The 20,225-nt window shown below is 42.3% G+C and overlaps 1 protein-coding gene across 2 annotated transcripts in view; it reads left to right on the forward strand.

Moving 5' to 3' along the window:
* mms22l (MMS22-like, DNA repair protein) overlaps positions 1-20,225 on the forward strand; it is a 70,067-nt gene that overhangs the window by 559 nt on the left and 49,283 nt on the right. The window contains exons 2-13 of one of the 2 annotated variants that reach the window (XM_007892939.2): positions 3,270-3,448; positions 4,600-4,725; positions 6,715-6,767; positions 8,660-8,747; positions 9,022-9,199; positions 9,958-10,051; positions 10,896-11,026; positions 11,566-11,679; positions 12,281-12,460; positions 14,362-14,424; positions 17,848-17,967; positions 18,862-19,088. In XM_007892939.2, the coding sequence (XP_007891130.2) occupies positions 3,273-3,448; positions 4,600-4,725; positions 6,715-6,767; positions 8,660-8,747; positions 9,022-9,199; positions 9,958-10,051; positions 10,896-11,026; positions 11,566-11,679; positions 12,281-12,460; positions 14,362-14,424; positions 17,848-17,967; positions 18,862-19,088 (1,550 nt within the window). In that variant the 5' untranslated portion in view covers positions 3,270-3,272. Of the gene's footprint in view, positions 1-3,269; positions 3,449-4,599; positions 4,726-6,714; positions 6,768-8,659; positions 8,748-9,021; positions 9,200-9,957; positions 10,052-10,895; positions 11,027-11,565; positions 11,680-12,280; positions 12,461-14,361; positions 14,425-17,847; positions 17,968-18,861; positions 19,089-20,225 lie in introns of those variants that run through there. The other variant, XM_042333735.1, reaches the window with a different exon arrangement.

Consider the following 20,225-nt stretch of genomic DNA (forward strand, 5'->3'; position numbering starts at 1 on the left):
CATACACCCACACACACCCCATACACAAACACCCCCACACACACACACACCCTCACACACACCCTCACACACACCCTCACACCCCCACACACACCCCCTCATACACACACACACCCCATACACCCCCCCCACACACACACACACCCCATACACCCCCCCCCACACACACACACACACCATACACCCCCCCACACACACACACAGACACACACACACACACACCATACACCCCCACACACACACACACCCCATACACCCCCCCCCCACACACACACACACCATACACCCCCCACAGACACACACACACACACACCATACACCCCCACACACACACACACCCCATACACCCCCCCCCCACGCACACACACCCCATACACCCCCCCCACACACACACCCCATACACCCCCCACACACACACACCCCATACACCCCCCCACATACACACACTACACCCCCCCCCCCACACACACACACAGCATACACCCCCCCACACACACACACAGACACACACACACACACACCATACACCCCCACACACACACACCCCATACACCCCCCCACACACACACACCTCATACACCCCCCCCCACACACATACACCCACACACATACACCCACACACACACCTCATACACCCACACACACACACACCATACACCCCCCCCCACACACACACAGACACACACACACACACCCCATACAGCCCCCCCCCACACACACACACAGACACACACACACACACCCCATACACCCCCCCCACACACACACACCCCCCCACACACACACACACACCATACACACACACACACACACCATACACACCCCCACACACACCCTCACACACACCCCCCACACACACCCCACACAAACACCCCCACACACACACACACACACACCATACACCCCCACACAAACACCCTCACACACACCCCCCACACACACCCCACATAAACACCCCCCACACACACCCCATACACCCCACACACACACACACACACCCCATACACCCCCCCCCCACACACACACACCCCATACACCCCCCCACACACACCCCCACACACACACCCCTTCCCCCCCCCACACACACACACACACCCACAGACACACACACACACCTCATACACACCCCCACATACACCCCCCCCACACACCCCACCCCCCACGCACACCCCAAATACACATACCCCCACACAATCACACACCCCCCCTCACACACACCCCCCCTCACACACACCCCACCCACACACACACCCCCCACACACACACCCCACCCACACACACACCCCCCCACACACACACATCACCACCTCCCCCACATACATACACAGCAAGGCTCACTCCCTGATACACGCACCGCAAGGCTCACTCCCTGATATCCCCACAGCAAGTCTCTCTCCCAAATATACACACAGCAAGGCTCACTCCCTGATATACACACAGCAAGGCTTACTCCCTGGTATACACACAGCAAGTCTCACTCCCAGATACACAGGTAGCAAGGCTTACTCCCAGATATACAGGCAGCAAGGTTCACTCCCTGAAAAGCATGCAGCAAGGCTCACTCCCAGATATACAGGCAGTAAGTCTCACTCCCAAATACACACACAGCAAGGCTCACTCCCAGATATGCACACAGCAAGGCTCACTCACTGATATTCCTGATATACACACAGCAAGGCTCATTCCCAGATACGCACACAGCAAGGCTCACTCCCAGATGCACAGGTTGCAAGGCTCACTCCCAGATATACAGGCAGCAAGTCTCTCTCCCAAATACACACACAGCAAGGCTCACTCCCACATATACACACAGCAAGGCTCACTTCCCGATATACACACAGGAAGGCTCACTCCCTGATATACCTGATATACACACAGCAAGGCTCACTCCCACATATACACACCAGCAAGGCTCACTCACTGATATACCTGATATGCACACAGCAAGGCTCACTCCCACATATACACACAACAAGGCTCACTCCCAGATACACGTACAGCAAGGCTCGCTCCCTGATATACACACAGCAAGGCTCACTCCCACATATACACACAGCAAGGCTCACTCCCTGATATACACACTGACACACGCAGTTATATTTATATAGTGCCCTTTTACTGGGATAATGTTTCGGAGTGCTTAGCAATGGTGTAATTTGACGCTGAACTAGAGAACGAGGAGGTGACCATAGACACGGTCGAAAAGGAAAGTTCAGATGTGATTTGAAGACAGGCGTGATCTATTGGAAATGTCTTTGCCGAAGACTTTGTAAATCAGCAAATCAATGGGAATCCATAAGAAGCATTAACTGCAAATAGATCTAAAAAGGACAAAGAGTTTTCCTATCATTGGAGTTTTAAAATGGTTCTTTTTTGTTTGTGTACTTCACAACATTTTCAAAGATCTTTTCAATACTTATTTCCCATTGCTGAATATTTGATATCGTTGCCTCGGAAACCTAAGTCTGTATTCTGAGCATCTTCTCAGCGAGAAAGCAATCTGACCTTTTAAAGCAACGCAGTTGGTTGGTCAGAAAGTGACATGTCGACTTGCAACAAATGAAAAACAGAATAGAAGTATATTGAAATTAAAATTGGCTGCTGCATTCGGCTACAATTGACGATGCACAGTGACAACAGTCATAACACTTCACAATAAAATCCTGTGAAGCACTTTGAGATGTCTCAACAGCTTGATAAGGTGTATATCAAATGCAAGGATTATTCATTATTTGTTTATTATATTAGGCAAGTGCCCCAAATCTCTCCCAGCAGTGTCTGTATTAAGCCACTAGGGAGGAACCCCCACCTCCCGATTGATTTGCCCTGTTTTTTTCTTTATAAAGAAGCAGATCTCTTCTGCTAGTAGCTTGGCCCGATTACCCAAGTGAGTTTAGAAATTCATCATGTATCCAAGATTGCACCCTATAGAAGCATAACTTGCATTGGCAGTGGAAAATGGGACATAGAAATGCAAACTAATATGGCTATGTTGTCCCCATCCCATTATGTTGAGGCGTCTTAATTACTTTCAATGGAACAGATGACGCATGAAGATTGTATAGGACGCTTCATTTGACCGTTTTGCTCATTCTGTTGGGTTATGGAAGACAAACTGCGATTTGATCATGAGTGGTCACCAGCTGAAAGTGCTATATAGACAAATGGAAGTTGTCCAGCGCCTTGGGACGTCGTCCCGACGTGAAAGGCGCTATACAACTAATTTTGTTATTGAAAGCAGTGCTAATGTAATGTGATTGTCTTTTTAGAAAATGGACGATGACTTTGGTGGATCTCTCACTCCACCCATCTCCCCATACGTTATTGAAAGGATGGAGACGGAGGTGGAGGGCTGTAAACCCCCTTGTTTCTCTTGTATCTTAGACCATCGAGATGAAGACAGAGCCTTCTCTGTAGATGGTTACCTTGTGAGTGGATCACTGAACCGGTAGGTAACATTTAAAGACATTGTATAAATGGCATTTGCCTACAAAATACACAGTCACTACACTTCACAATATATCCTATGAAGTGTTTCGAGACATCCTGAAGTGAAGGCACGTTATCAATGTAAGAATTAAGAACATAAGAAATGTTAGACTAAAAAAGACCAAGGTCCATCTAGTTCTCCTTCCACCTTCCTGGCGGTCGCATGCACGAATGTCCCAAACTACTTGTGTACTATATTGCATAATGTTATTTGCTAAAAGAAAACTATCTAATCTGTATTTGAAGGAATCAACAATTCCTGCTTCAACCGTCTCCCTAGGGAGTCTGTTCCACAGGTTTACTATTCGTTCACTGAAATAGTGTTTCTGTAGATTTGTTCTGAATTTACCCTCTTCAATCGCAGGATGTGTCCTGGTTTTACTATTCTGGATTAGTTGAAACTGTCTGTCATGATCTACATTGTTTAGCCCCTTTAGAATCTTAAAGACAGCAATCATATCTCCTCTAAATCTTTTTTCCAGCGTAAACACACCCAATTTACTTTGTCCCTCCTCATAGTCCAGTCCCTCCATTCCCTCATCATTATTATTAAACTTGAAACATCTGTGATTTGTGCCTAGTACCAAAAGTGAGCCTACTTTCTATAACAATTGTGTTTTTTTCAGTATTTTCTGCAGAAGAGAACCATTCTTGGTCACTGATCACAAATCATTTTAAGAGTAAAGAATATCTCGTTTAAGTTATTCAGTAAACGTTTCCCTAGGATTTCATCCGATTTGTGATTTTTGATGATCTATGGAGCATTTCTTTGAATTTTTCTGCACCTTTTAACTCCAGCATTTTGTGTAAGTGTGAAATGGATAGGAGACTTGTGGAGAAAAATTCCACATGATCTTCATTTACTCTCTTTACTTAGTATTTCAAAGTGTCCAGAATTTGACAGATTCTTAAATATAGCCCTTAACTTCGAAGAACTATAAAAAAATTCCTATAGACTTAAGACTGAATTCAACAATTTGCTTAATTCTGGGCACTCTGAAATGCTACACGAGTAAGGTACATCTACACCAGGGTAACGTTTCTCTTACTGTTTAAGGGAAGTTCAAATGAATAAAGTGTGCGTCATGCATTATTTTGTGTTGTTTTAAGGCTGTTACTAATGCTGGATCCCTCACCAACCGTTTATGAGGCGGACACAGTGAACATTTTTGATTTCCAGTGGGTGACGGAAACTGCACTTGTTGAATCTCCTCAGCTTCTCTTTGGCTTACTCAGGTATGAATTCTTGTCAATGGAAAGATGTAGTTTGTCCTGTCAATTTTCCTACCTCTCCATCTACCATCCCATTTCCAACCTACCTTTCCTTGCCAAAGCCCTGGAACACTTTGTTGCAGGTCAACTTCGGTCACACCTCTCTCTCCACTCCCTCCTCGAGCCCCTGCAGTCTGGTTTTCTCCCTGCCCACAGCACAGAGACAGCGCTTGTCAAAGTCACAAACGACATCCTCTCTATCTGTGACCAGGGCTTCCTCTGCCTCCTCATCCTCCTGGATCTCTCTGCTGCGTTCAACACAGTCAACCACACCATCCTCCTCCATCAACTCTCCTCCCTCAACTACCTTAGTGGGACCGCACTTGCGTGGTTTGAGTCCTTAACCAACCACCTCCACTTCATCTCGGCAAATGGTTTCTCCTTTCTCCCCAGCCTGGTCACCTGTGGTGTACCCCAGGCCTCCATCCTTGGCCCTCTTCTTTTCCTTAACTATATGCTCCCTCTGGCTGATGTCATCCGCAGATACAGGGTAAACTCCCACATGTATGCGGATGACACACAAATCTACTTTGCCTCCACCAGTACCAACTCCAGGTCCGCCGATGTTCCATTAACTTGTCTGGCAGACATCAGGGCCTGGATGAGTGTAAACTTCCTGCAGCTGAAAGTGGACGAGACAGAAGCCATACTCCTTGGCTCCCGTCAATGTCTTTGTTCCTGTGGAGCTGAACTCCTCGACCTCCCTGGGCTCACACTCACCAAACCAGTGCACAATCTAGGCGTCTGGTTTGACCCCAGCTGTCCTTCCTCCCCCACATCTGGTCCCTGACCAGGACCGCCTTCTTCCATCTCTGCCATATTGCCCTCCTCCGACTGTACCTTACCCTAAATATAGCCAAAACCTTTGTTTATGCATTTGTCACCTTCCGCCTGGATTACTCAAACGCACACCTTGCCAGTCTCCCCAGCTCCACTATTCAAAAGATTCAGCTCATTCAGAACTCTGCTGCCCACATACTAACCCGGACCAAATTCCATATCCACATCTCACCAGTTATGGCCAGGCTTCACTGACTTCCCATCACTGAACGGATCGACTTCAAGATCATCACACGCGTGTTCAAATCACTTCACTCCCTGGCACCTCCCTCCCTCTCCAACCTCCTCTCTCCCCAATCCACCACCCAGCGCCTCCACTCGACTGGCACTGGCCTCCTGCGCGTCCCTCACACCCTCCACCCCACCATGGGAGGTCGCACTTTCAGCCACTTCGCCCCATAATTCTGGAACACTCCTTCAATCCCTCTCTTCCCCCTTTTCAAGTCCCACCTGAAAACCTTCCTCTTCCACCGTGCTTACGGTCACCTCCCCCACCCTCCGACTCGGAGTCAGGTTCTGCCACTGTTAAGCGCTCTGAGATGCTACCCTGCGTGGAGGGCGCTATATAAGTCCAAGTTGTTGTTGTTGATCAAATGTTGTGAAATCTCTTATGCCCTTAGGGTAACAGTTGGAATGGGATGCCCATAACCAAGGAAAGCAAGCTGGGTTTGTTAGATGGTGAGAAATAGTGAATTTCACTGGATCATTCATTTCAAATAGCCATACATTTTTGGTGAGGAGAGGAAGAGATGGCAACAGCTGCAAAGATACCTCCTCCCATAGAAAAGGGGGTTTGGTCCATCTTAGAATCATCACTGTCTTTGTAAGAATGTGCAGCTGATTGAATCTTGAGTCATTGACAAATTATGCTTTATTGATTATCTTTTGGTTAAGTTGCCACTCAGAATTGCATTCATAACACTGGAGGAACACAGTTTTTCAGAATTCATCCTCAAACACTTTGGCTGTTGTGCAAATGATGTTCTTCTGGTACGATTGTTCCCTGACTCTGTTGTCAGTGATTGTTTATTGATCGATGTATCCAAATGAGAGTGAGCTCTGATGTGTGTAAATAAATATGAATCTTATTTTGTTTTAAAAACTGTTTTGCAGGCAAAAAATCAGCAGTTTGGAAGACATGGCTCTACCTAATTCATTTGATTTTGGCAAGTATAAATCTGTTCTAGGCCAGTTTGTTGAAAAATGCATAGGAATTTGTTTCTTGCTTGTCACCAACCAGGTTACTTCCCTCCCCTCATGTTTGATAGTTTCTGTCAAGACCAGTGATTGATCCTCTGCCTCTGTGATCTGTACATCTTGGTTGCATGCTGTGCAATGAATTTATCAACTGAGTCATTTGGGGCTGCAATTAGGTCATTTAAATGTGTAGAACAACCTATGCCGATCAGTAATGCTTATAGGGTTGTTACTCGGAATCAATTTAAAGTGTTTTTCAGACAACAGAAGCAAACATAACATTCAATATCAAATACAAGTTTATTATTGAGTCATAAATCACTTTTTTTTATTGATTATTGGTTATTAACAATAATAATAACAACCCTTGCATTTGAGATAGCGCTTAACACATTACTGTTAAGTGTAGTGACTGTATCTATGCAGACAAAGCATGATAGATACCCACTTAGCAGTGTTCCGCAAACAGCCAGTAACTAAAAATGATCAATTTGACTGGAGAATTGTTAGCCAAGACACAGAGAAACTCACTTTTCAAATGATGTAATTTTGTTAACAGCTGAAGAAGCAGACATCTCGATTTAACAGCTCATCTGAGGGATAGCATCTCCAATGATGCAGCGCTCCCCCAATGTTGCAAAGCTAATTATTTGTTAACGATGTTATGGACTTTAAGAGCTCTTTGTAATGACATTTGATATTTTCGTGTCCTCTCGCAGCTCATGTCCTCTCCCGCACCAGGCTCCGTAACCCCATCACACCCACCTTCGCCGGTCTCCACTGGCTCCCCATCCCTCAGGAACGAGTTCAAAATTCTCATCCTCACCTTCAAGGCCCTCCATGGCCTTGCCCTCTCCGATCCGCTAACCCCATATCAACTTGACCACTCTCTCTGCTCAGCAGGCTCCGGCCTGCTATATGTCCCCTGCCCGGCCCGCCCCACCATCGGCGGTCGGGCTTTCAGCCTCTGCAGCCACCCTTTGGAACTCCTTCCCACATTCCCTTCGCCTCGCTCCCTCCCTTGCCTCCTTCAAGACACGCCTCAAGATCCTCCTCTTCGACTGTGCCTTCGGTCACCTTCTTACCCTCTCTGCCCTCCACCTTCTCTGATCCCAACTCCCCCCTGCCTCCTGCTCGGGTCCTACTGACTGTGACTGTTCAGCGCTTTGGGATGTCCTCCCGACATTCATAATTTTAAAAATGATCACCCTGAACCTCTCTTGTCTACGAACAAAAAAACCCAGAGTGCTAATTCAAAATTATATATTGGAACATTTCTTCCTGTGACTTATTCGGGAACTCCACCCCGCAGTCTCTCCACCTCTCCCCCTCCCTTGCCTCAAGACCCATCTCAAGACCTTCCTCTTCGATTGTGCTTTCCATCACCCTGCTTCCCCCCGTCCCCTCCACCCTCCCCGATCCCGATCCCCAGCTCGGGTCTGAAACTCTTGACTGTCCAGCGGCTTGGGACATCCTCCTGAAGTGAAAGTCGCTATACAAGTGTAATTTTGTTGTTGTTATTGTTATGCATTTAAAACTACTATATCCTAACTTGCATTCAGCCAATGATGACAATTGCTGCATAACTGCTGCTCTTGAATAGGCATGTGGCAACCTGTGGCATGTTGCTACATCTCACCAGAGTGTCTTCAAGTTGAGTTTGAATGTTCTAGAGAGCTTTAGACAATTGGATTGCAATTTTCCAAGCATTGCCTGGTTATTGGCTCACTATACTCATCAGAGAGCAATTGAATATCCCCTCACAGTGGACAGTAACTACTCCATCTTGTACTACACATGTATCCTGTTTTGTTTGCTCATGTTGACTTATACTGTTTGTCCTTTTATATATCTGAAATAGGTCAAGCTAAACGCATACATTGTGAAGCAGATGAAATCAGACAACAGTGTGTTAACTTTCTCCAATACATCAAAGTGTTTCTGTTTAGGTAAGCTGTAAATCTACACACACTGTTTGTTGAGGATATTTTAAAAGTGAATAGCAATTGATTTAACACATTCTCTAAATCTGCATTGATTCTGAAATTCCAAATCGTCATTGATTCTGTAAGTCCTTGTGTAATGCTTTAGTTTAACACCAAGAAAATAGAGTAATTGTTTTGACGAGGAGAAAGCTGAAGGTAATGCAAAGTGTTATCCACTTGGTAGAGAGTATTGGTAGTAAAAGGTTCTATTTAAAATTGGTAAACTTTTTTTCTACAGGTACCTTGAACCATCCAGAGAGTTAAGTGAAGAATCTGTGCATCCATATGATGAAGTGGAAGCTAAGCTGCCCTCTGTATTAGTGGAGGAACTGCATGCGCTTACACTTTACATTGGCCATCTTGGTGAGCTTCCCAGTAATATCCTGGGAACCTTGACTACACAAAATCAGGGAAAGGTTTGTGACCTGTGTTTTGTTTGTTCCACGAAGTGATTACAAATAACTGGCTGAACTGGCTCCAAGGTGACATGTTTAGTAACAGAATGTTGGAATCAAGCCAGCCCTCTGTGGTGGTCTCGGTACTCCAGTTCCTGAGGTAGGCAGGTCCACAGTATTCCAGAGCAAGGCTGATGAAGGCCCAGCCTGTCTGGCTCATCAGCAGAAATTGGAAGGGCAGATCAATCACTGGGGTCAGGGAGACATCCCACTCAACAACAACAACTTCCATTTATATAGCACCCTTCACGCGAGGTAGCGAACCAGAACCCTGCAAGCCAAAGCCCAAAAGGATAGAGTGGAACTAGCTGGATAAGCAGTGGGAAAGCTTGCCTGGCAGTGCTCTCGATGGAAAGCAATGCAGTTTTAGCTGGTTGGACTCCAGCAGTTCCCCAACACACACTCCAAGCCTTGGCTCTTACCAACCGGCACCTAATAACTTTCTGAAATTAGGTAAGCAGGTGCGTCCCTCCAGTGAGCGAGTGTGCATCCCATTCCAAACAAAACTCTGGAATGTCCATGTATAGGTGGGATCATGGAACTCTATTTGGTTTAGCAATTCTTAAGCGTGGCGATGGGTTTCCGCATGTGTCAGACACCCAGCTGACAAAAAACAAATTGCATAGAAGTGACTTGATGAAATAAAGCTTAAAAGTGCAGTAATGTTGCTCTCCCAAGAATAAAAAAGCAGTACAAATATCTACTATCCACTATTACAGATTTTTCCACCATCCTGGCACTTGTTGCACCTACATCTAGACATTCACTGGTCAATACTGGAAATCTTGCACATACTGGGGGAGAAGATGTTGGGTAAGCACATGGAACTCTTCTTGCATCAAAAATAAGTTACCCTACTCAGAATTTATCATTCCGTAGCTTTGGATTGGTATGTACTTTTGTTTCAAGTTTTTGATTTTTTAAGAGCTACAGCATCTGAAGTTTCTGTCGCAGCATGTTTTCCTCTAAGATTTCTTTTTGACCTGGTTTGGGATGCTGGTGGAAGTGATGCTTCAGCTCATGAATGACGAGACTCCCCTACCATACAGTATCTGCAACTCCAAATGTTTTTTTTAGCTCTTGATAACCTGATACGGTGCTATATCAATAATAATAAATATCAAACTAAATATATCAAATACAAGGATTATTATTATTGGGTTTTGTTAGCATTGAAATTCCCAGGTTTCCCAATGTGAGAGCTACTCAATGTGAAGAAAAGTGCATGTGAAGCAGTCAACTAAAAATATTCTTTGGATTGAGATAAGAATTTGGTTTTAAAATTTGGAACTTTTCCATTTCCAGATCCTGTGCCATTTATTTTTTCACTTACTGTATGAACAGATGGTCAGATGATTCCCATAGTTAAGTAATCCCTCATAACGATGGGACATTGCTGTGCGCAAATTGGCAGTTGCGTTCCTCTACAAATACACAGTCCCTACATGTCACAGTGAAATCCTGTGAAGCGCTTTGAGATGTCTTGACGATGTGAAAGGCGTTGTATCAAATGCAAGATTTATTATTATTGTATGGAAATATATAGATTCACATGTCATTTGCATTTACTGAATGGTAAAGTTTATGTCTTTAAATTGCTGAATAAGTCCTGTTGTCTACATTTTAAAATGTGCTCTTTTTCTCCCATTTGTTTAAGGTCAGGTAGTTTATGCACATCAGTTTATGAATCTGACTGGAGAAAATCTTACAAGTACCAGCTTGTTTGAAGATCATTGCAATAACCTTCTTCGTGATCTAATTGGCTTAGCAGTTAACAGATATATTGAGGTAGAAACTTTTGTTCTCCCGTTAAATATTACAATAAAGCAAGAGTTTATTTTGTTGCTTTAACTTTTTTTTATATCATTGAAGACCAGCTTGTGTTTATTCTCTTTGGGAGGGAGGTCATAATGATCTCTCTGAGTCATGCTGCTCCATGGTCACACCTGATAAAAGCAGAGCAGAGCTGAGTGGGCTCAGTGATCTAATACTAACCTCATTTAGGTACTAAACCACAATCTTAATTTTGTTGTCAATTTGCTTAATAATAAGGTGCTTTTCATGAACCGAAGTTTACAAGAATGGCATACACGTTTATACTATGTAAGATCCAGGTCTTTAATAGAACAGAGGTATTTAAAGTAATCATTCCCTCCAGAAACTTCCACTTTTGGGTTTTGTTAACTAAAATAATCACTTTAATATTTGCTGGTTATGTTATTTTCTCATTTCAATTGTAAAGTTCTACATTTTTAATTTTTTTGTATTTGAAGTAGGGACATGGTATAATTATGTTTTTTTTGTCTATTTCCTCTTATTTCATTTAGGTTCGACCATCTGAAGTTCTGACCACTTGTCATTACCAGTGTGGCTGTGTCAAGGAATTATGGGCACTGGTCATCCAGCTCCTAAATCATAGAAAGAAAGCTTCCCACACCGGGGTAACTTTATTTGGAGATTCTATTTGTCAGCCTTTCCTGACGTCTGCTCACTCAAAATGGTCACTAAACTAGCTCTAAAACCATATTGTTGAATTACACTACACAGGGATGCCATTATAATGATGTGGTCTGGATCCAGAAACATAGATCTTCATGTTAAAATGAAGCATTAGAAAATGGCCGACTTCTGCATGGTCAGGTTGCTGCTGATATCACTTCTTGTGTATTTATGCTTTGCACAGGAAGATTTGCTGTCATCATTTCCTGTCCGCTGCACATGCTTTCTATGTGCAAGAAGTGGTGCTGACATTACTTCCTTTGAAGTGAAGTCAGCAGCATTTTCTGTATATAACACAACACCCAGGAGTGACATCAGTGATGCTTTTCTTGCAAATGACACACATTGTACAATATGCAAGAAGTTCTCCTTTTACGCAGACTGAACATCTTATTTGAATCGTTCTCCATTGCTTCTGTTTATGCAATGTGGCATGTGGCAAATTAAATTTAAATAAATTCAATCTAATTATTTTATTCCGATTATTGTTTGACTGATTGTTTTATGACAGTGCAAGTTGTTAATCTTGTTTGTACATTCTAGGCGTTCTGGAGCTGGCTGAACAATCACCTCAGAAATATGTTGCAGGGAGTTGGCAGCATGGAAGGAGTTCATCTTTGGGACATCACACACTGTAAGGATCCACTAGGCTTCAATTGGTGGCTGGTTACACACCTTGCAATGCTTCACCTGTTTGATAGGAGTGGAACCACTGATGAGAAGGTATGAAGTGATGATGTGTTTTACCTTAAGCTTTTTTCTCTTGAATTATTGTAGACGTTTGAGCAGCAGTGCGTGCTGAACTCCTTACCTGCCTTTTTACTTTCTCTGATCTACTGTATTTTACTGCAGTGATTGTTTAACCAGCTCCAGAACACAGAGAATATACAATCAGGGCTGTTTGTGGGACATTACTATGCTCAAATGGGCTGCCACATTCAGCAACGAAAACAAAATCACTCCACAGTCAATCCTGTGAAGCATTTTGAGATGTCCTCCAATAATAACAACTTGAACTTGTATAGTGCTCTGCACGGAATAGCGGTTTAGAGCTCTAAACAGTGACGGAACCTGACCGGCAAGTAGGGTATTGGAATAAATGAGGCGGGAAGCTAGATAGCTGAATGAGAGTTTCGGCTGCGTTGTGCATGAGGTACGGTCGGAGTCAGGCAATGTGCCGGAGGTGGAGGAAAGCGATCCCATTGGATGTGGGATATGGAGGTCAGATGGGGATCGATCCTGATGCCTAGGTTACACAGGTTTGGTCTTAGGGATAGGCCAGAGAGGTGTGGAAGTTGGAGCCGCAGGAGGGAAGACTTTGGCTTTGATGGAAGCCAAGGAATATGGCTTCCGTCTCGTCAACATTCAACTGCAGAAAGTTTGCGCTCATCCAGGCTTGATGTCTGACAAGCAAGCTGACAGGCCATCAGTGGACCTAGATTCAGAGCTGGAGAAGTAGATTTGAGTATCAGCCTCGTACATGTGGAATGGCTAATGACAAAAAGGCTCTATATCAAATGCAAGGATTATTTTATTATTGGTGATTACATTCAATTATATCCACCCCAAAAATATTTCACATCTTTTATTCTCTGGACCCAAATTAGGCTTTTGACTCAGCCAATATCCCTCCTATTACCAGTTTGCTTTCAAAAATGCTCCTGCTGTGTATCGTGATTTGGCCTGTCCTAGTCCTGTTCCAAGGCTACCTTTTTCATCCTTCTAGTTACAATCCTCCTACCCCCATTTGCCTCACGTTTTCCCTTTGCAATTAATTGGTAGGTGACAAAATGTTACTTTTCATTATGCTCTTTAGCTTGGTCTGCTTCGCGTGGTGCGTGCTGGGCATGACGCTATTTGAACACGTAATTTGTCCTTTATATATGAATAATGCATACATATATGAAGTTTTAAAAATATCAATGTAATGATATATATCAAATCTGTCTATTATTCAGACTGCCATAGGATCCTGGGAGATCTCTACAGGTGGTGCACACCACATCATTGTAATTTCAAGCAGTCAGAGCGCAGGACAGACATCAACAATTTGAGTTCTAGAATATGTGTAAATAAAGTTATTTTGAGGTGTTTTCAAATAATTTGCTGTTCTACATCTCCCACATAGCTAGTGACTTAACACTCAGTATCTGATCTGGTACGTCAAGCATCTTCATCATTGAAGGTAATTAAAGATCATGGAGATCTGTCTAAATGCAAATGATCCCATATAGTTTCATTCTCCAAACTAATTATTTGGCTGGAGCTGCTACATTTCATTTTCAGTAGTTTTTTTCTTTGCTAATGAAACTTTGATCATGTGTTACTGAGTGAATACAGTCAGCATTCATACTTTCTTTTGGCTTTCTTACCTTCGATTAATCAAATGATTCTAACTTACCAAACATATTTAAGTCTACAACCATGTTTTATTTCCAAAAAGACATTTATTCCCATAAGGGTTTCTACACATACTATACTTTACAATAAATCCTGTAAAGCACTTTGAGATGTCTTGATGATGTGATAAAGGTGTTATATCAAATGCAAGGATTATTATTGTTATAATAAACTGGAAGATACAGCATTATATTGATGTGCTTCTATGTATTTATCTTAATCAGAAACCAATGGAAAACAACTGGAAATTTGTAGAGGAACTTCTGAAGCTATCCTGCCCCAGCCAGGTTTGTAACATTTATGCTTTATGCCACGTTTTAGACAGCTTCCATATACATGTGTCACAACATAGATATGTGAAAATCTCATACAGCATCATTCCTTACATATGTAATTGCGTGGCTCTCATTTAATATATTTCTTCCTCAAATGTGTATTGGATTAATCTGAGATAATAATAATAATCCTTGTATTTGAGATGCACACAAACAAGAATTCAGGTGTGGAGAGCTTGGACTTGATTTCCTTGCTCCTATTAACAGCAGTCACAGTATTGCGCAGAGTATTAACCAGGAAATTAGTGGCGGATGTAGCAAAGGAAATACACTAATAGTGGGTGATTTTAATCATTATGTAGATTGGGAAAACCAAACTGGCAAAAGTAAGTTAGAGGAGGAGTTTATAAAATGCATTAGAGATAGTATTCTGGATCAGTATGCTGAGGAATCAACCAGGGAACAGGCAATCCTAAATCTTGTTTTATGAAATTAAATAGGACTAATCAGCAATCTGGAAGTTAAGGCTCCTCAAGGTCAGAGTGACCAAAACATGATGGAATTTAGCATTAAGTTAGAGAGTGATGTAGTTAAGTCCGAAGCAAGGGTCTTAAATTTAAATAGAGCCAACTTTGCAGGTATGAGAGAGGATTTAGCTAAAATAGACTGGGAAATTACATTAACAGATATGACTGTAGACCAGCAGTGGCAAACCTTTAAAGATATAGTACATAATTCCCAGTGATCACATATTCCCATGAGGAATATAAACACCACGGCAAAAGTGGTTCAACCATGGCTAACTAGAGCAGTTAGGGAAAATTAAAAGAAGAGACCTATAATACTGCCAAAAAGAGCAGTAAACCCAAGGATTGGGAGGGCTTCAGAGACCAACAAAGGAAAACCAAGAAACTGATTAGGAGGGAGAACATGGATTATGAGGGCAAACTAGCTAGGAACATAAAGACAGACTAAGACTTTTTACAAATCCATAAAGAGAAGAGACTATCAAAAGTGAATGTGGGTCCATTACAGGCAGAGACAGGAGGAATTATAATGGGGGATAAAGATATGACAGTCATTAAACAAATACTTTGCTTCTGTCTTCACGTTAGAAGACACTGAAAATTTACCAAAAATAGAAGGGAACCAAGAAACTAATGTTAGTAGTGAACAACTTAGGGAAATTAACATCAGTAAAGAATTAGTACTAGGGAAACTGTTGGGATTGAAAAATGACAAATCCCCTGGACCTGATGGCCTGCATCCTAGGGTTTTAAAAGAGGTGGCTGCTGAGATAGTGGATGCCTTGTTTTTGATCACCAAAATTCTCTGGATTCTGGAACGGTTCCCATTGATTGGAAGATCACAAACATAATACCACTATTTAAGAAGGGTGGGAGAGAGAAGATGGGGAACTATAGACCAGTCAGTCTGACATCGGTGGTATGGAAAATTCTAGAATCCTTATTAGGGACATCGTAGTGGGATACTTAGAAAATCATAACATGATTATGCAGAGTCAACAAAAGGGAAGTCATGCTTAACAAATCTTTTAGAGTTTTTTGAGGATGTAACCAGCAGGTTAGATAGGGGGGAACCAGGAGATTTAGTGTATTTAGATTTTCAGAAGGCATTTGACAAAGTGCCACATTAAAGGCTGCTACACAAGATTAGGGCCCATGGAATTACAGGCAATATATTAGCATGGATCGAAGAATGGCTAACAGGAAGAAAACAGAGAGAAGGGATAAACGGGTCCTTCTCTGATGTGACTAGTGAGTGCCACAAGGATCAGTGCTTGAGCCTCAACTATTTGCAATCTAGACAAGGACATAGAATTTAAAATATATAAATTCGCAGGTGATACTAAGCTAGGTGGGAGAGAAAGCTCTGAGGATGACACAGAAAGATTGCAAAGGAGTATAGATAGGCGAGGTGAGTGGACAAGAAGGTGGCAGATGGAATATAATGTGGGGAAGTGTGAAGTTATTCACCTAGGTAGCAAAAACAGAAAAGCAGATTATTTTCTAGAGGGGGAGAGACTGGATAGTGTTAGTGTTCAGAGGGATTTCGGTGTCCTTGTACACCAGTCCCAAAAAGTTAGTTTGCAGATACAGCAAGCAACTAGGAAGGCTAATGGCATATTGGCGTTTATTGCAAAAGGATTAGAATACAAGAGTAGGGAAGTCTTGCTGCAACTGTAGAGGGCCTTGGTGAGTCCACACCTAGAGTATTGTGTGCAGGTTTGGTCTCCTTATTTAAGAAAGGACATACTCACCTTAGAGGGGGTGCAGCATAGATTCACTAGGTTAGTTCCTGGAATGAGGGGGTTGACCTATGAGGAAAGGTTATGTAAACTAGGCCTATATTCTCTAGAACATAGAAGAATTAAGGGTGATCTTATAGAAACGTATAAGATTCTTATGGGGCTTGACAGAGTAGACAATGTGAGACTGTTTCCCCTGGTAGGAGAATCTATAACTACGAGTCATAGTCTTAAGATTAAGGGTCAGCCTTTTCGAACAGAGTTGAGGAAACATTTCTTCACTTAGAGGGTAGTGAATTTATGGAATTCTCTACCCCAGAAGGCTGTGGATGCTCAGTACTTGAACATATTCAAGACTGAGATTGATAGATTTCTAAAGGATAGAGGGATTAAGGGATATGGGATAAGGTGGGCAGATGGAGTTAGATTAGAAGATCAGCCATGATCTTATTGAATGGCGGAGCAGGATTGAGGGGCCGAATGGCCTACTCTTGCTCCTTATTCCTATGTTCCTATGCTTCAGTCTTGGGACAGCACCCTATTTCGCTATATCAAATGCAAGGATTATTATTTCGTTAGCGCTGATGCTTCCTCTGCTGTGGAGTGTAATTGTCTAGGAGTACATTCATCCATAAATACTACATTCATTTACAAGCCACTTGTAAGCAAGTTTTTTGTTGGCTGATTGGGGTTGTTTTACAAATAGTCTTTGTTGTACTGAATAATTTGATTGCTTCCACTGTTTTAATATCTTATTTTAAACACATATACAGTATACGCACCTGTATTTTGGTTGGAATGATTTAAACATATTTATGAGTGAACTCATAACTAAAGCAGGTTGAGAGGAGACATTTGAGATTTCTAAAATACTGAAAAGAATGAATAACGTGTGGAATTTAGTTTCCCTTGGACTATGATTGTACAACAATAGGACGTAGGCATAATATTTTTTAAGTCTTAATAGGAGCTTAAGCTAAGGATTTCTAGTTGGGACAATAATTTGAGCATTGTAAAGATAAGTTTAGATCAAAACTGATTGATGTTTTTTGAGTACTGATGATTGCTGAGCTGCTGTGATAGCGTACAGAAATTGTCCACTTTCAGTGAACATAAGCCATGTCTGTGACTTGTTTTGATCGTCTCTCCTGTACTGAATATGTCAGGCTGGTGTTTTGGAAGAACACTTGCGGATGCACCTTCAATGCTGCCTAACTCTTTGTGAACTCTGGGATCCCAATCTAACCACTGTCACTACACTCTGGGAGTATTATAGTAAGCATCTAGTAAGTATGAACACTAATCAACTTATTAATTGATAGAAACAGTTACTGTGATGTAAATATTGCAACTACTGAAAATATTTGGAGTAGTAGAATTTTTATTTTTTATTTTAATAACATTCTTTTTGACACATGGGAGAGAACTGTGGTTTGAAAGTAAATCATAATGTTTTTCAGTTAGCAGTCCAGTTAAAAACTTACAGAATAGACTATCTGGCTTTTAATGGTTAGAACATAAAAATAAACATAACTCGTATATCACTCCTCTCATTCTCCTCAATTGAATTGGTCATCAAATAGCTATATAATTCCGTCTCTAACTTAAAGACAACAACAATAACTTGCATTTATATATTACTCCTCGTGCAGGGTCGAGACAATCTGCATTCACCTCAATCCTTGGTAGTGGCATTCTACATATTCACTCTTTGTGTACATTTTGCTAGATGATTCATTTTGCTGGATGGTTCCTTTTGCTGAATTGATACCTGTTTCAATTGCAAATGGTTTTATATTTGGGTCAGAAAAGCTTGTACTATCAATTGAGCCACTTCAACGTGTTCCCAGTGTAGCTTGTGCACTTTGAGGACAGAAGAGACATTTTTCAATGCTGCCAAAATGGGAGGAAAAACGACAAGCTACTTTAGAAACATGCCACCCTACCAGTGAAATAAATGCTGCTTGGCCCTCCACACCATTCAAACCTGCCTTATTTAGAAAGTTACAGCTTTATTTTTTGTAGACATTCTGCTAAAGAAAAGATGTGCATATTTTAAAAGCTTTGTCAGTTGTGGGTTATGGGGTCAGGTCACTCATTGAATAACTTTTCTATTCAGTGGGGGGCAGTTAGATGCCCTCAGTATTGTTCACCCCATTGCATTCTTCTGTCTGTCACAGAACGGTGCCTTCAACATTCCTTGGCTGGGTTTGAAAGGACTGGCCAGTGTGAGTAAATCCCCTTTTTCTATGCTTGAAATGACAAAGATCTGTTGCTGTGGAGACCAGAGTCCCAACTTATACCAGTCTGAGAACAGTTTTCAGTTCTTCCTCCGAATCTTGGCCCTGCAGATGAAGAAAGGGAAAGAGACAAGTGGAACTCACCCATGGAAACAGCTGAAAGGAAGGTGGGGTTATTTGCAAAACAAGATGTATTGAATGACTGGAGAGTCTTCTCCCCTCTCTTCCTTTTCCCCGTTTAACAGCAGAACTTTTAATTACCCTGGAAAGAAAAGGTGCTTATCATCTGTGTACTGGCTCAGTAAGCATTCACACCTCTGGGGCAGAGGTTGTGGGATGAAGCCATGTTGAGGATGAGCTCATAGTCTCGGGTGATTTTCCAATGCATTGTTGGGGAAGCACTGCATTGTCAGAGGTGGAGCCTTTTAGATGATGCATTAAACCAAAGTCTTGTCTGCCTGTCCTTCAAGTGGATATTAAAGACCTCATCACACTATTCAAAAAGAGAAGGAAGTCTCTCCCATTTGGGCTAGTCATTTGATATCTGACACAGGCAGGTTTGAGCCCTGACTAGGTAGATAGCAGATACTAGGAACACCCTGTGAGCTTTCTAATGAGCAGCACAACTCGCCATGAACAGCATGAGAGCATTTCCACCATCTACAAAACATTGATCTCCATACCAGACAGTGCTTACTTGTTAAGTGCTTTTAAATATTTTGACACATTGATAAAAGGAGCAATCAAAATGCAAGCTCTTTCTTACTGTCATGCAGTAACACTGGTATGAAATAACAGAGGATATTATGTAGTAAATACAATGTGATCAAATGCGTCAGAACATTAAACAGATCAATTCTGTGCCTGGTCAAGTGGATGTTTACGAACCCATGGTGTTATTCACAACAGAGCCTTGGGGCAGCCTTCCTGCTTGGCTGGAGAATGGCATGAGGTGTTGCCAGAGAAAAGCCCATGGCATTGTTTAAAAACAGAAGGGAGTTTCTCCCAGTGTCCTGGCCAACAATCCCACACAAAAGAAATGGTCATTCACTTCATTGGTGTTTGTGGGACATTGTGTGCCAATTTACTGTTACGTTTTGTTCCCTTACAAATACAGAGCCCCTACACTTTACAATAAATCCTTGAAGACCTTTGCAATGTCTCAACAAAGTCAATAGGCGCGTTATGCCCACAAAATACATACGGTATATCCTGTAAAGCCCTTTGAGAAGTCTCACTGCCGTGATAAGGCACTAGATCAATTGCAAAGATGATGATTATTTTGAGCTCATAATAATTTGAGA

This window comes from Callorhinchus milii, unplaced genomic scaffold (genome assembly GCF_018977255.1).
Source record: "Callorhinchus milii isolate IMCB2004 unplaced genomic scaffold, IMCB_Cmil_1.0 Scaffold3, whole genome shotgun sequence".
NCBI lineage: Eukaryota > Metazoa > Chordata > Chondrichthyes > Chimaeriformes > Callorhinchidae > Callorhinchus > Callorhinchus milii.